The sequence below is a fragment of the Triticum urartu genome, chromosome 1A (genome assembly GCF_056163025.1).
Source record: "Triticum urartu cultivar PI428250 chromosome 1A, HENAU_Tu73, whole genome shotgun sequence".
NCBI lineage: Eukaryota > Viridiplantae > Streptophyta > Magnoliopsida > Poales > Poaceae > Triticum > Triticum urartu.
In genome coordinates, this window is record NC_141873.1 from 582,280,562 (window position 1) to 582,293,661 (window position 13,100).

General features: G+C 47.5%; 2 protein-coding genes across 6 annotated transcripts; both read right to left on the reverse strand.

Moving 5' to 3' along the window:
- Positions 1-2,619: 2,619 nt before the first annotated feature.
- On the reverse strand, positions 2,620-5,458 carry LOC147993086 (uncharacterized). The gene is made up of 2 exons (XM_087533402.1): positions 5,012-5,458; positions 2,620-4,107 (listed from the first exon to the last, which is right to left on the reverse strand). The coding sequence occupies exons 1-2, from the start codon at positions 5,312-5,314 to the stop codon at positions 3,877-3,879; spliced, it is 534 nt and encodes a 177-aa protein (XP_087389528.1). The 5' UTR covers positions 5,315-5,458; the 3' UTR covers positions 2,620-3,876.
- Positions 5,459-5,596: 138 nt separating this feature from the next.
- Positions 5,597-10,710, reverse strand: LOC147993087 (LIMR family protein Os06g0128200-like). Of its 5 annotated transcripts, none has more exons than XM_087533399.1 (7): positions 9,920-10,709; positions 9,756-9,829; positions 8,545-8,736; positions 8,389-8,420; positions 7,451-7,532; positions 7,228-7,296; positions 5,597-5,836 (listed from the first exon to the last, which is right to left on the reverse strand). In XM_087533399.1, the coding sequence occupies exons 1-6, from the start codon at positions 10,093-10,095 to the stop codon at positions 7,232-7,234; spliced, it is 621 nt and encodes a 206-aa protein (XP_087389525.1). In that variant the 5' UTR covers positions 10,096-10,709; the 3' UTR covers positions 5,597-5,836; positions 7,228-7,231. The 5 variants fall into 5 exon arrangements, 3 of the variants coding, with proteins under 3 accessions (XP_087389525.1, XP_087389523.1, XP_087389517.1); XM_087533397.1 differs by lacking the exon at positions 5,597-5,836 and adding an exon at positions 6,817-6,925; XM_087533391.1 differs by lacking the exon at positions 5,597-5,836 and adding an exon at positions 6,817-7,120 and having other exon boundaries at positions 9,920-10,708.
- Between the last annotated feature and the right edge of the window lie 2,390 nt (positions 10,711-13,100).

Here is a 13,100-nt window from a genome sequence, read left to right on the forward strand (position 1 = left end):
GTATCAGCACAAAGAACTTTCGCAACGGTGCATACTCAGGGAGAACACTTCTTGATAATTTAGTGAGAGATCATCTTATAATGCTACCGTCAATCAAAGCAAGATAAGATGCATAAAAGATAAACATCACATGCAATCTATATAAGTGATATGATATGGCCATCATCATCTTGTGCTTGTGATCTCCATCTCTGAAGCACCGTCGTGATCACCATCGTCACCGGCGCGACACCTTGATCTCCATCGTAGTATCGTTGTCGTCTCGCCAATCTTATGCTTCCACGACTATCGCTACCGCTTAGTGATAAAGTAAAGCATTACAGCGCGATTGCATTGCATACAATAGAGCGACAACCATATGGCTCCTGCCAGTTGCCGATAACTTGGTTACAAAACATGATCATCTCATACAATAAAATTTAGCATCATGTCTTGACCATATCACATCACAACATGCCCTGCAAAAACAAGTTAGACGTCCTCTACTTTGTTGTTGCAAGTTTTATGTGGCTGCTACGGGCTTAAGCAAGAACCAATCTTACCTACGCATCAAAACCACAACGATAGTTTGTCAAGTTGGTGTTGTTTTAACCTTCGCAAGGACCGGGCGTAGCCACACTCGGTTCAACTAAAGTTGGAGAAACTGTCACCCGCAAGCCACCTATGTGCAAAGCACGTCGGGAGAACCGGTCTCGCGTAAGCATACGCGTAATGTCGGTCCGGACCGCTTCATCCAACAATACCGCCGAACCAAAGTATGACATGCTGGTAAGCAGTATGACTTATATCGCCCACAACTCACTTGTGTTCTACTCGTGCATATAACATCAACACATAAAACCTAGGCTCAGATGCCACTGTTGGGTAACGTAGTAATTTCAAAAAAATTCCTACGCACACGCAAGATCATGGTGATGCATAGCAACGAGAGGGAAGAGTGTGATCTACGTACCCTTGTAGATCGACAGCGGAAGCGTTATGACAACGCGGTTGATGTAGTCGTACGTCTTCACGGCCCGACCGATCAAACACCGAAACTACGGCACCTCCGAGTTCTAGCACACGTTCAGCTCGATGACGATCCCCGGACTCCGATCCAGCAAAGTGTCGGGGAAGAGTTCCGTCAGCATGACGGCGTGGTGACGATCTTGATGTACTAATGTCGCAGGGCTTCGCCTAAGCACTGCTACAATATTATCAAGGACTATGGTGGAAGGGGGCACCGCACGCGGCTAAGAATATGATCACGTGGATCAACTTGTGTCTCTAGGGGGTGCCCCTGCCTCTGTATATAAAGGCTCAAAGGGGGGAGCCGGCCGGCCAAGAGGAGGCGCGCCAGGAGGAGTCCTACTCCCTCCGGGAGTAGGACTCCCCCCCCCTTTCCTAGTTGGAATAGGATTCGTGGAGGGGGGAAAGAGGAGAGAGAGGAGGAAGGGGGGCCGGCCCCCTCTCCTTGTCCTATTGGACCAAGGGGGGGAGAGGCGCGCGGCCCATCTCTGGCCACCTCTCCTCTCTTCCACTAAGGCCCACTAAGGCCCATATACCTCCCGGGGGGGTCCGGTAACCTCCCGGTACTCCGGTAAAATCCCGATTTCACCCGGAACACTTCCGATATCCAAACATAGGCTTCCAATATATCAATCTTTATGTCTCGACCATTTCGACACTCCTCGTCATGTCCGTGATCACATCCGGGACTCCGAACTCCTTCGGTACATCAAAACTCATAAACTCATAATATAACTGTCATCGAAACCTTAAGCGTGCGGACCCTACAAGTTCGAGAACAATGTAGACATGACCGAGACTCGTCTCCGGTCAATAACCAATAGCGGAACCTGGATGCTCATATTGGCTCCTACATATTCTACGAAGATCTTTATCGGTCAGACCGCATAACAACATACGTTGTTTCCTTTGTCATCGGTATGTTACTTGCCCGAGATTCGATCGTCGGTATCCAATACCTAGTTCAATCTCGTTACCGGCAAGTCTCTTTACTCGTTCCGTAATACATCATCCCGCAACTAACTCATTAGTTGCAATGCTTGCAAGGCTTAAGTGATGTGCATTACCGAGAGGGCCCAGAGATACCTCTCCGACGATCGGAGTGACAAATCCTAATCTTGAAATACGTCAACCCAACATGTACCTTTGGAGACACCTGTAGAGCACCTTTCTAATCACCCAGTTACGTTGTGACGTTTGGTAGCACACAAAGTGTTCCTCCGACACACGGGAGTTACATAATCTCATAGTCATAGGAACATGTATAAGTCATGGAGAAAGCAATAGCAACATACTAAACGATCGGGTGCTAAGCTAATGGAATGGGTCATGTCAATCAGATCATTCAACTAATGATGTGATCCCGTTTAATCAAATGACAACTCTTTGTCCATGGTTAGGAAACATAACCATCTTTGATTAACGAGCTAGTCAAGTAGAGGCATACTAGTGACACTCTGTTTGTCTATGTATTCACACATGTATTATGTTTCCGGTTAATACAATTCTAGCATGAATAATAAACATTTATCATGAAATAAGGAAACAAGTAATAACTTTATTATTGCCTCTAGGGCATATTTCCTTCAATTAAAAGTATAGCTAAGTGGTGAGGTATCTAAAAACAATGCAAAAAATTTAGCATCCAAACATCTTATAGGACACTACAAGGTAAAAAGAAGGGCAATGCTACGCGTCCGCCGGATGATAAACCGATAAGATCAGCCGCCTCGGCAACCGTCGGATGCCAGCCGAAACACCGTCCGATCTATCGTCCCAGCCAACTAGGCGCCTTCGCAATAGCTAGCTTGTTGCGCCCATGGCTTTGCATCAAGGACCTTGTTGCAAAGGTCCATTGAGACATCATCACTACCCCGCCATGGACCGTCGTCGGCCGCCGGAATCGACGCGCCTCCTCCGAACCAGCACTCCGAGCAGTTGCCTCTACTCCAGCACGACAACAATGAAGTCTCACATCGGGCACTCCTCTGTCGATTTCTGCAACCTGAGCTATGTTTCTGAAACATGCGTCTTGTTGCAATGCTTGCCCTCGTATAGAGCGGGGCACTCATTCTGCGCTTTCTGTAACCGGGACTATGTTTCTGAAACAATACCCTTGTTGCAGAAGTGAAAAATATTGATCGTCGAACCATTTTTCTTCTTTCTGAAACAAGCCCTCTGTTGCAAAAAAAATTCTAAAACTAGACCCTGTTGCCGAAAGAAAAACTTCACCACCAAACACTTTTTTTCTTTCTGAAACTAGATATTTGTTGCAGAAAGCTAGTGAAACAAGACGCTTGTTGTGAAAAAAAAAAACTAGCTGCAAGGGACTTATCGTCAGTGCAAGCGCTCGATCAAGATCAATCTGACGGCTACACAGGCGGCGGATGTTGTGCGGGCATCAGCCGGCTGAAGGTTAGCGTTTTCCTAAAAAGAATGAGTTTCTAATTTACATAGATTAGGTGTTGTGATTTGAAGATATTCAACATAGAGAGGTTGTAAGAAAAGAAAAACATACAGAATATACCACTATCGTGCTAAAGCACGAGGCAAATGCCCGATCGCCTGAACTAAAAATTTAAGCCCTAAATCTATTAGTCTTGAAATTAGTGTGCAATCTTATCTAAACATAAGAAAAAGTAAGAAGCAACAAGTAGTTCAGGATGTATAAGCCATTCCTAGAGATGGATTTGTTCCACCCGCCGTCAGCCCGACGTGCGCCTGTGCCAGCCTCCATTTCACTCGCCGCTGGTTAGTCCATACGGTACGTCAGAAACTAATATCCGAAATGACTGCTCGTTTCCTCTCGAGTAACTGCTGAACATTATGCTTGGTGTAGGCATTTGGCAGGCCTAATTAATTAGCCTATCACTTAAATATTAATTGGACGCTTGGTAGGAGCCCATCCCACTTCTTTTCTGCTAGGAGCCCATTGTTTAGCATCAGGTACACTGCTGTCCGGGTAAACCACCATACATGGCAGAATTTGCATCGTTGTTTATCACGTCTGTACACTGTCTCGTGACCAGTGAGCTCGGGCAAGTGCCCCGGGTGGCCGGGCGGTGGCTCCGCCACTGCAGACGACGACACCTTGAACGCCTTCTCCCAGGGCCGGGCCGACAAAATCTGAGGCCCCGTGCAAAACTATAAAATGGGCCCTACCTCATTATTTTTTGTGTCTCTCTGGCCATCTCTAGGGCTAGGATCATTTTCAACATTATTATCACATGCATGCTCTTGATCAAGTGACTGATTATCGGAGGACACTTGTGGGTTTTTTTTATAACAAACTTATGCATATCTCTGAATTGAGACTGAGTTAATTCCTCGATTTTTTGTTTCTTGAAACGCTTTTGGTAACCAGATTCATGTTTTCTAAGCGAAGACATGACTCAGATCTTGTAATGCTAGGCGCCTAATTGATGAAAATAATAAAATTAGCTACAAAGTATCAGCAGAACTATATACAAGATCGAAATTAGCACTCACAACGAAGGTGAAGGGCTCAAGGAATCACCGGATGTCGATGCAACAACGCTTGAGAAATCAAAGATGGTGCGAACTTGCCTGCCTTCCTGCTGGGTGCCGCGTGCCGTTCCTGCCGGCCGCTCGCTGCCTTCTTCAGCGAACCTCAAGATGCCTGATCACGCTGGGTCGCTGGCCCTAGCCGCCGCCGCACGCGCACGAAGAAACGAAGGAAAAGGCTAACCGCCGCAGGTAGAAACGAAGGGAGATGAGGGACGCTTCGATCGCTATTTCTTTTCCCGAGTGACTCTTGAATCGTGGATCGATCGCTAGGATGCAGATGAGGCATGGGTCGCGAGCGGGACTTGCGCGCTAGGAGGCCCAGGAGAGCAGGCTGCAGCGAGGAGAGAAGAGCAGGCCCATCATCTATCGCTAATTAAGCCTAGTACTAATACTAATGCATAAAAAATTTGAGGCCCCAAAATCCTGGGGGCCCTGTGCGGGGGCACAGGTTGCACCCCCCTAGGACCGGGCCTGCCTTCTCCGCACTCGTCTCCGTGCTGCAGTCCAACTCCAAAACATCGGCGGCCCAAACATCGTCTCCAGCTTCTCCCACGGTTACCGACGGCGGCGGCGCCTCCTCCCGCCTCGACTCGACGAAGCTCGACTGCACCGAGTTGGCCGCCACGTGCACGGTCTCCGCCTCGGGGCGACAGACTAGGGGCAGCTGCGGCGAGAGCGCCGGCTGCTGCCAGTCCCGAAACACGGCGGCGAGCGCGAACTGGTCGCCCACCCTGGCACCGCACGCCGACGACGACCTGCCCACGGCCGCCCTCGCCATGACATGTTGCAGGTTCTTACTCAGCCTGGCTGCGGCGCCGTGCCGTGCAGCGAAGTTGGTGCGCGTGTTGTCCCCGCGCAGCGCCCGTGCGGCGTGCCGCCTTGTGGCAGGCGCATGCTGCGTCCTCGACGGTGTCGAAGGTGCGCAGCGACAGGCGTACGCGCTGCACCGAGTCCTCGATCTCGGCCACCCACCGGCCCGACGGCCTCTGCCGGATTCCAAGGAAGCGGCGCACTCCTGCACTCTTGCCGCTCTCCTGTGCCGCCATGACACCGTTGTCCACGCGCGTTTTATAACCTGGAGTTAATTAGCTTAAGCGCCTAGCCAGCTAGATTCAATACGTTCACACATACACTGGAAAGTTTTGCCACTCCATACGTACATATATACACCCACATCTCCACTCCACCAAAGAGGATGGAAAGCATATGGCGCTTGCTAAATTCTCCACTCCATCAAGGACGTTCTTTTGCACATGACATGACGCCTTGCTGGGAGCTACTGCCCGCCTCGGTCGGATTGCTGTGACATGGACATGCCGGTTCTTGATTAGTATAACACTTAACACCATGCAATCATTAGCGAACATACAAGTTCATTATTAGATCTGTCCCTTGAGCGATTGAAAGCAGTGGACGGCAGGTTTTTTCTCTGTGTGTCGGGCAGTTTTTGATTTGGGAAGTAAAATCTATCTGTTGAATGTTAGGCCAACTCCACCGCGTGACTCATTTCTACCCTAAATCGTCCGTTTGTGTCCGTTTGGGGGTAAAATGGACAAATCAAACGACCCAGCGCATGGGAGCATACGGACGTTTTGTCCGGCCCGTGTCCGCTTTTGCCCCATTTCCAGACCAAAGTTGCTCTTGGTTTGGGGCCAAAGCGGACAGAAAGCAGACGTCTTCGCGTCCTCGTCGTCCGTCTGTGTCCGCCTCGACCCCACATGTCACTCTCCTTTTCTATACCTGGCCCACCACGTGCACCCATGACCACGACGTATGGGGTGAAAACGGGGTAGTAGCGCTGCGTGCAGCGAGTTTGTGCGGCCTCTGTCCGGCGTTTGTTCTCCCTATTTCTATCCCATACGAACAAAATCCGGACAAAACGGGTATATATTTAGGGTCCTGCGGTGGAGTTGGCCTTAAATCTGCCGCGCCGCCCCACGAACAAACGAAGCTTGTCAATCTTCAACTGCTATCGGGCTTTTGGCCGGAGCACCAAATGGTCAGCCTGTATACCAAGCAGCAGCCGCGCTGGTCTTTACTCTTCAGCCAGCGCGTGAATTTGACTAGCGGTTGGGGCGGGGCATGGCGCCGCTTGAGAGAAAGTTGAGCGGTGCTAGGTGGGAGGCGCCCCTTTCCCTTTCCTGTATATACTATGTAATGTTATTGTATCAGATTTAAAGTAACATGCTTAGCTAAGTGCAAAGTGTAATGAATAAGTGAAACAGAAGGAAGCTGGTACATTGGTGTATGCCAAAAACTAAATAATATAACATAAACACATGAAGTCATCGATGTCTATGGTATGAAATGCACATGCACAAAATAGAGTGCACATGAAGACAGAGCACTATAGTGTCCTGAGTTGCAAGTCTCTGAGCACTGAAATGATCTGCAATTATATGTACAAAGTAACCGAATAAGAACAAGAAATTTAGAGTAAATGAGATGTAAAATGTAAGTAATGAGCATTGGAATTAAGGCAGGGTCAGTGACAGTTGGGTGCACTTGACAGGAAAATCGGCGAGGCATAATATGAAATTAGAGCGCTTGAGTAAATGAGTGCGTGCACTTCTCTTGGAGGCACCTAAATGAAAAAAGAAACTATTCACCTCTCGATATATTCCCTAAGACCATATAAAATCAGGAAGGTACTGAAGAGAGATTCTCAAATTCAAAGTTGAAGAAGCTTACCAGATTAAGAAGCCATGTCTAGGAATGCTTGAAGCTTCAAAGATTTCCTATAATACAGCATGCCTCTAACTATCCACAATAAGAAAAACATGTAAATGCGGAATCAACCAAATGATGGTAAAACTGTAATTGATTTTGGCCAAGCAAACGTCAAATGAAAGAAACATACATGAGTGAACAGCATGATTGGATGCTTTATTCAAATTTAATAGGTTAAACTCACCAAATCCATCTGAATCTTTAGCATTAAACTTCAACAGATGGTCAGTTGTAGCTAGATTCACACCACCGAAGCAAAATTCCACCTGCCACGGTTCCAAATACATCACACCATCTTTTCATCGTTACTATTTAAATTCCAAAAGCCTGCAACTCTTTTTTTTGTTACGATGTATGCATGATTTTTAACTCAAGAGGAAGAGGGGAAACTAAATCCAAGAAAAGAACACCAAGGAAGCATCCAAAATAGAGAAAGGAAAAATCCAAAATAGAGGCAGAATCGAAGGGAAGAAACCCCATAAAAAAATAGGAGATCAAACGGTGAAAAAATCTAAGAGTCAAACAATTCCAGGTAAGACCAAATCAACGGCAAAATAGCACAAGAGGGACTCACATTAACAGGTATACCAATTCAGAAAGAAGTGTAAAGCGAACAGTATTACATAATGCAATGGACCCCTAATATAAATTGGATGTACACAAACATGGGACTTAAACAGGAACTACGAGATGCAGGGTTCACGTGCAAACCCAAAAAACGGAAAACTGAGACCCACAACAAGGCTCGCCCTATCTATCAGTTGCTTCTTCCGAATCCCCACCTATCAAGCGTTTTCTCTGAATAAACAAACACAATAGTATTCTCTGAATTATATTGTACAATGATAATCAACCAAGCGACTGGAATTATCAATATTATGAGCTATTGGCTTTTTAGTCAGGTAAATATCATTCTTAAGACTACGGAAAACAGCAGGCAGCAAAGAAAACATCTATTGATGAGAACTATACACATACTTAGGAAGGAAGTGACATCTATGGTAGCAGAACATATATCAAGCTGTTGCAGCTACATTAGCAGTTTAGCACGGTTCCTCCATAATACATAGGCTAGTGTAATTTCAGCAATACAATAAGCTAACAATATATAATTGGTCGAACCTGTAGAACATGTATTTGGCAAAACCTCCATACTGCAATATCAAACATGAATTGAAATTAACAATCTAGCAAAAAAACATGACAGATGCAGTCTTGGTCATTTTTCCTTTTGTGGCATCCCCTAAAAAAGTAAAAACAATGATGTTCGTATTTTACCAGAGATACACTGAGCTGGGACAAATCGGCCTGAAATAAAATATGATGCTTCGGAGGATTCGGAAGGCAAGAAATTTGCTTTTTTCCAACATATATGGTCTGCTGAACTAAACTTCGTTTCAGCGGCCTTTGGCAAAAATCTGGAACTGCAAACATCAAACTTGTGTGCCCTTCCTACAACAAACTTTAAACCTGCCGGATTAAATATTTCAAGTTAGGATCAGTGTACTTTATGAGTGTTAAGTGTACTTTCTAAATAGCAGAGAAACCATAACATCTAAGCACAACCCAGCAGCTTGTACAAGCTAACATCAAATCTGAAAGAGGAAATGTCGACAACAGGTAAAGGTACCATGATCCACGACTGAGCAAAGTTATCTATAATCCTCGGTGAACATCATAAATTAGGATCAACAAAGTTGAAGAACAAACGGGAAAAGAACCTAGAAAGATCTTCTGCCGGTAGAATATAACTGATACACAATCCTCATTCTCCAGATCAAGGTCATTTCTTGAATTACAGTTTCCTCACTGTAGTATGGTGTCATTAGTCATTACACTGCGAAGAACAAAGTGTTGTATGAATCATTTAGAGCCCAATTTATTCACTGAAACTCTTTATGATCACATAACGAATTTAAACATAAGGTTTATTAGATATTTGTTGTTGTGAACTGATAATATATTTCTGGTGTTGACATTGTTTTGATTATGGGTGCACTTCAAGATGGGTGGCACAGATTCTGTTGTACAGGCCTCCACCTGGAATTTCACCACTTGTTATTTTTGTTTTAGAAGGTCTAGGCGCATTTTTCCTTTAAGGTGAAAACAGATGTACTTGTACAAGCAACAAGAATACAAAGCGCCACTGCTATACATTGTGGAAGTTCAATGCTTCTGTTTACAAAATCTGCTTCCCAAAACAGAAGGATTTATAATTTTTTTTATTACAATCAAGCGGACATGAGCTGATGAGTACAGATGTGAACATGTACTGAGAGCAGCACCCTTTCGAAAGTGGATCATTTACAAGTTGGATAGTTTGATGGTCTGAAATTAGTGGTTGTCTGTCAGAATTGCTATCAAATAGTAGAGGATATATATCTGAAATTAGTGGCTGTTTGTCAGAAGTGTTATCGAATAACAGAGCACATATATTAACTTCAATAAGGGGAGTAATATCTTTGGGATTCGCTGTGAAGAACGATTACCAAAACAAAACAGAAGTGAGTGGGACGACCCAGATGAGGCCATGAGGGCGCTCTTGAGCTTCTTCCCGACCGACCTAGATGCAGGAGCAGAACACGGCGGATCTAATCAGATCAGCGAATCAAGCCGAGGCAGGTAGAGGAAGTAAGGGAGGAAGAAGACTGACTTGTCCTGGCCGCCCTCGTAGTAGAACATGGCGAACGGGATGACGAGGAAGACAAGGACGGCGTCGAGGATGTAGACGACGAGCCAGAGCGTCTTCATGGGCAGGATAAGAGCGCATGCCCCGTTGTAGGCAGCGCGCTTGCAGGCCTGGCGGTTGGCGACGTCGGCGGGGAGCATGAGGATGGAGAGGACGGCGACGGTGATGCCGAGCACGACGACGAGCTTGGGGAAGTAGGCCTGGTTGGCATTGTCAGGGACTCAGGGTGCTGGTAGTTGACGAGCAGGTAGACGCTGACGAGGAGCACCAGGACGCTGACCACCACCGCCATGATCACTAGCGCCAGGTTGAAACCCCCATCTCCTCGGGGCTCCGGTCCCGGTTCCGGTCCGCCGCCTCGCCCCCGTCGGTCGGTCAGATCTCTCTATCCCCTAAAGGCAGGGGGGATACAGGCTAGGGCTTGGGCGCGAGCGGGGAATAGGATGCTATGGTGCCGGCGGCGTGGCGGCCACCGGCGGGGAGGGCGGGATCCGCGCGGTGTGGGGGGATTTGGGCAGGCGGTGGGCTCGGGGGAGGGCGGTGGCAGCGAAGCAGCAGGGAGGGACGAAGGGGCTGTAGGAGATGAAACGAAAGAGGTCGCTGCCGATCTAAAAAGAATATCCCCTCGCTGCCAATCGCTGGCCCGCTTCCTTCTTTTTTCGCCCAATCGCTATCGCTAGGTGAGGGCGTGGCTATCGCGGGGAGGCGCCCTTGATGTGTAGCTGAATGGTTTTAATGACCGGCGCCCTGCTCCGTCTGCGCGACAACGAAGAGGCGACAAAAAAGCCCAGGAGACCTCTGAGACACAGATTCCATGACCTCATGAGAGGCGCTTTTTCTGTTTTGTGGGCGAGCATTTGACTTTTGCCACTGAAAAAGGTTGATTTTTTCTACTGCCTTGCCGCCGTAAAAACTCTGGAGCTTGAAGTCGGCTCTATCCGCCCTGGTTTATTGTCTTTGTCATGGTTTATTGGTCCCTTCATATTTTGTATCAAATTTAGACTTTAGATAGACAAAATGTTAATGCATGTCACAAAAATAACATTGTTAAAAACTATGTTCAAGTACGAATTTAATGATTTTTTTATGACATGCATTTATATTTTGTTAGTTAAATCTATGATCAAAGTTAGCACAAAATACAAAGAAGACCAACAAACTAGGACGGATGTAGTATAAGCTTAGATTACTACGCTGACCTCTCTTTCTTGGGTTACTGTCTTTGGGCCCTCGCCTTTCACAAATATGTCAACTTATCAGACTGCCCTTAGGGAACCCGCGAAACCCACACACCACCTCGTCTGTCGCGTTATTTCTTCCTTGCTGGTCGGCCACACCTTATGACATCGTGTCTGTTCGTGTTCATCCCATCTGTTACCATTTCCCTCACCCTGCGCCAAAGTGCACCACATCCCTGGTCTATCAACATTTTCCACTCCCCATAACAAAACGCTGAAATGGTCGGAAGCTCCTCCGTGGACAAGGGGTTGGGTTACCCTGACTTGCTTTGCCACATCCTTGCCCGGCTGGGCGGCTGCGCCGATCTGGTGCCCGCGTTTGCGCTCCCTGTCATGGTGCTCAGCCGCCAAGCTATCTACCTTCCCCGACGTGTTCCGCAAAAGGTTCACCCTCTCCCTCTTGTTAGGTTACATGGTCGATTTTGAGGATTTGGGTTGGAAGAACTCGAAGTTCGTAGTTTGCCCCGTCATTGAGAGTGGTTGTGTTTTAGCAGTTGGCCCGTTGGCTATAGCATTCGGTAGCCCAGAAAGAAATTTTGTTCTTCTCGACATTATCCACTCTCGGCTTGTCAAAAGAGACTGAACCCCAGCTACCAGTTACGTCGAGCGGAAGCCATCAACAAGCGGAAGTCTGTGTGATTGCGCCTTCCGAGCAGGCTATCTTGCCTGCTAATGATAACATTGTTGGGGAACACAATAATTTCAAAAATATACCTACGATCACGCAAGATCTATCTAGGAGATGCATAGAAACGAGAGGGGAAGAATGTGTCTACGTACCCTCGTAGACCGAAAACGGAAGCGTTTAGTAACGCGGTTGACGTAGTCGAACGTCTTCGCGATCCAACCGATCCAAGTACCGAACGCACGGCACCTCCGCGATCTGCACACGTTCAGCTTGGTGACGTCCCTCGTACTCTTGATCCAGCTGAGGCCGAGGGAAAGTTTCGTCAGCACGACGGCGTGGTGACGGTGATGTTGAAGTTACCGACGCAGGGCTTTGCTTAAGCTCTACAACAATATGACCAAGGTGGAAACTGTGGAGGGGGGCACCGCACACGGCTAAGGCAACTGTCAACTTGTGTGTCCTAGGGTGCCCCCTGCCCCCGTATATAAAGGAGCAAGGGGGAGGCCGGCCGGCCCCTAGGACGCGTCCCCAAGAGGGGAATCCTACTACGACTTCGAGTCCTTGTAGGAATCCACTAAGAGGGAGAGAGAGGGGGAAGGAAGGAAGAAGAGGGGGAAGGGAAGGAAAGGGGGCCGCCGCCCCCTTCCCCTAGTCCAATTCGGATCCAAGGGGGGGAGGGCACGGCCAACCCCTCCTGGCCCTTCCTCTCTTCCCACTAAGGCCCATAGAGGCCCATTAGTTCCCCCGGGGGTTTCGATAACCCCCCGGCACTCCGATATATATTCGGTAAGCTCCGAAACTCATCCGGTGTCCGAACATAGTCATCCAATATATAACCTTTACGTCTCGACCATTTCGAGACTCCTCGTCATGTCCGTGATCACATCCGGGACTCCAAACTACCTTCGGTACATCAAAACACATAAACTCATAATACCGATTGTCATCGAACGTTAAGTGTGCAGACCCTACGGGTTCGAGAACTATGTAGACATGGCCGAGACTCATCTCCGATCAATAACCAATAGCGGAACCTGGATGCTCATATTGGTTCCTACATATTCTACGAAGATCTTTATCGGTCAAACCGCATAACAACGTACGTTGTTCCCTTTGCCATCGGTGTGTTACTTGCCCGAGATTCGATCGTCGGTATCTCAATACCTAGTTCAATCTCGTTACCGACAAGTCTCTTTACTCGTTCCGTAATGCATCATCCCGTAACTAACTCATTAGTCACATTGCTTGCAAGGCTTATAGTGATGTGCATTACCGAGAG

Coding starts and splice junctions, on each gene's coding strand:
- LOC147993086 (XM_087533402.1), bottom strand. CDS start 5,314: ATGGCGAGGGCGGCCGTGGGCAGGTCGTCGTCGGCGTGCGGTGCCAGG. Junction 4,108..5,011: donor CGGAGACGAGTGCGGAGAAG/GCAGGCCCGGTC, acceptor CCCTGGGAGAAG/GCGTTCAAGGTGTCGTCGTC.
- LOC147993087 (XM_087533399.1), bottom strand. CDS start 10,095: ATGCTCCCCGCCGACGTCGCCAACCGCCAGGCCTGCAAGCGCGCTGCC. Junction 9,830..9,919: donor TACGAGGGCGGCCAGGACAA/GTCAGTCTTCTT, acceptor TCCTGCATCTAG/GTCGGTCGGGAAGAAGCTCA. Junction 8,737..9,755: donor CTCACTTCTGTTTTGTTTTG/GTAATCGTTCTT, acceptor TTAATCCGGCAG/GTTTAAAGTTTGTTGTAGGA.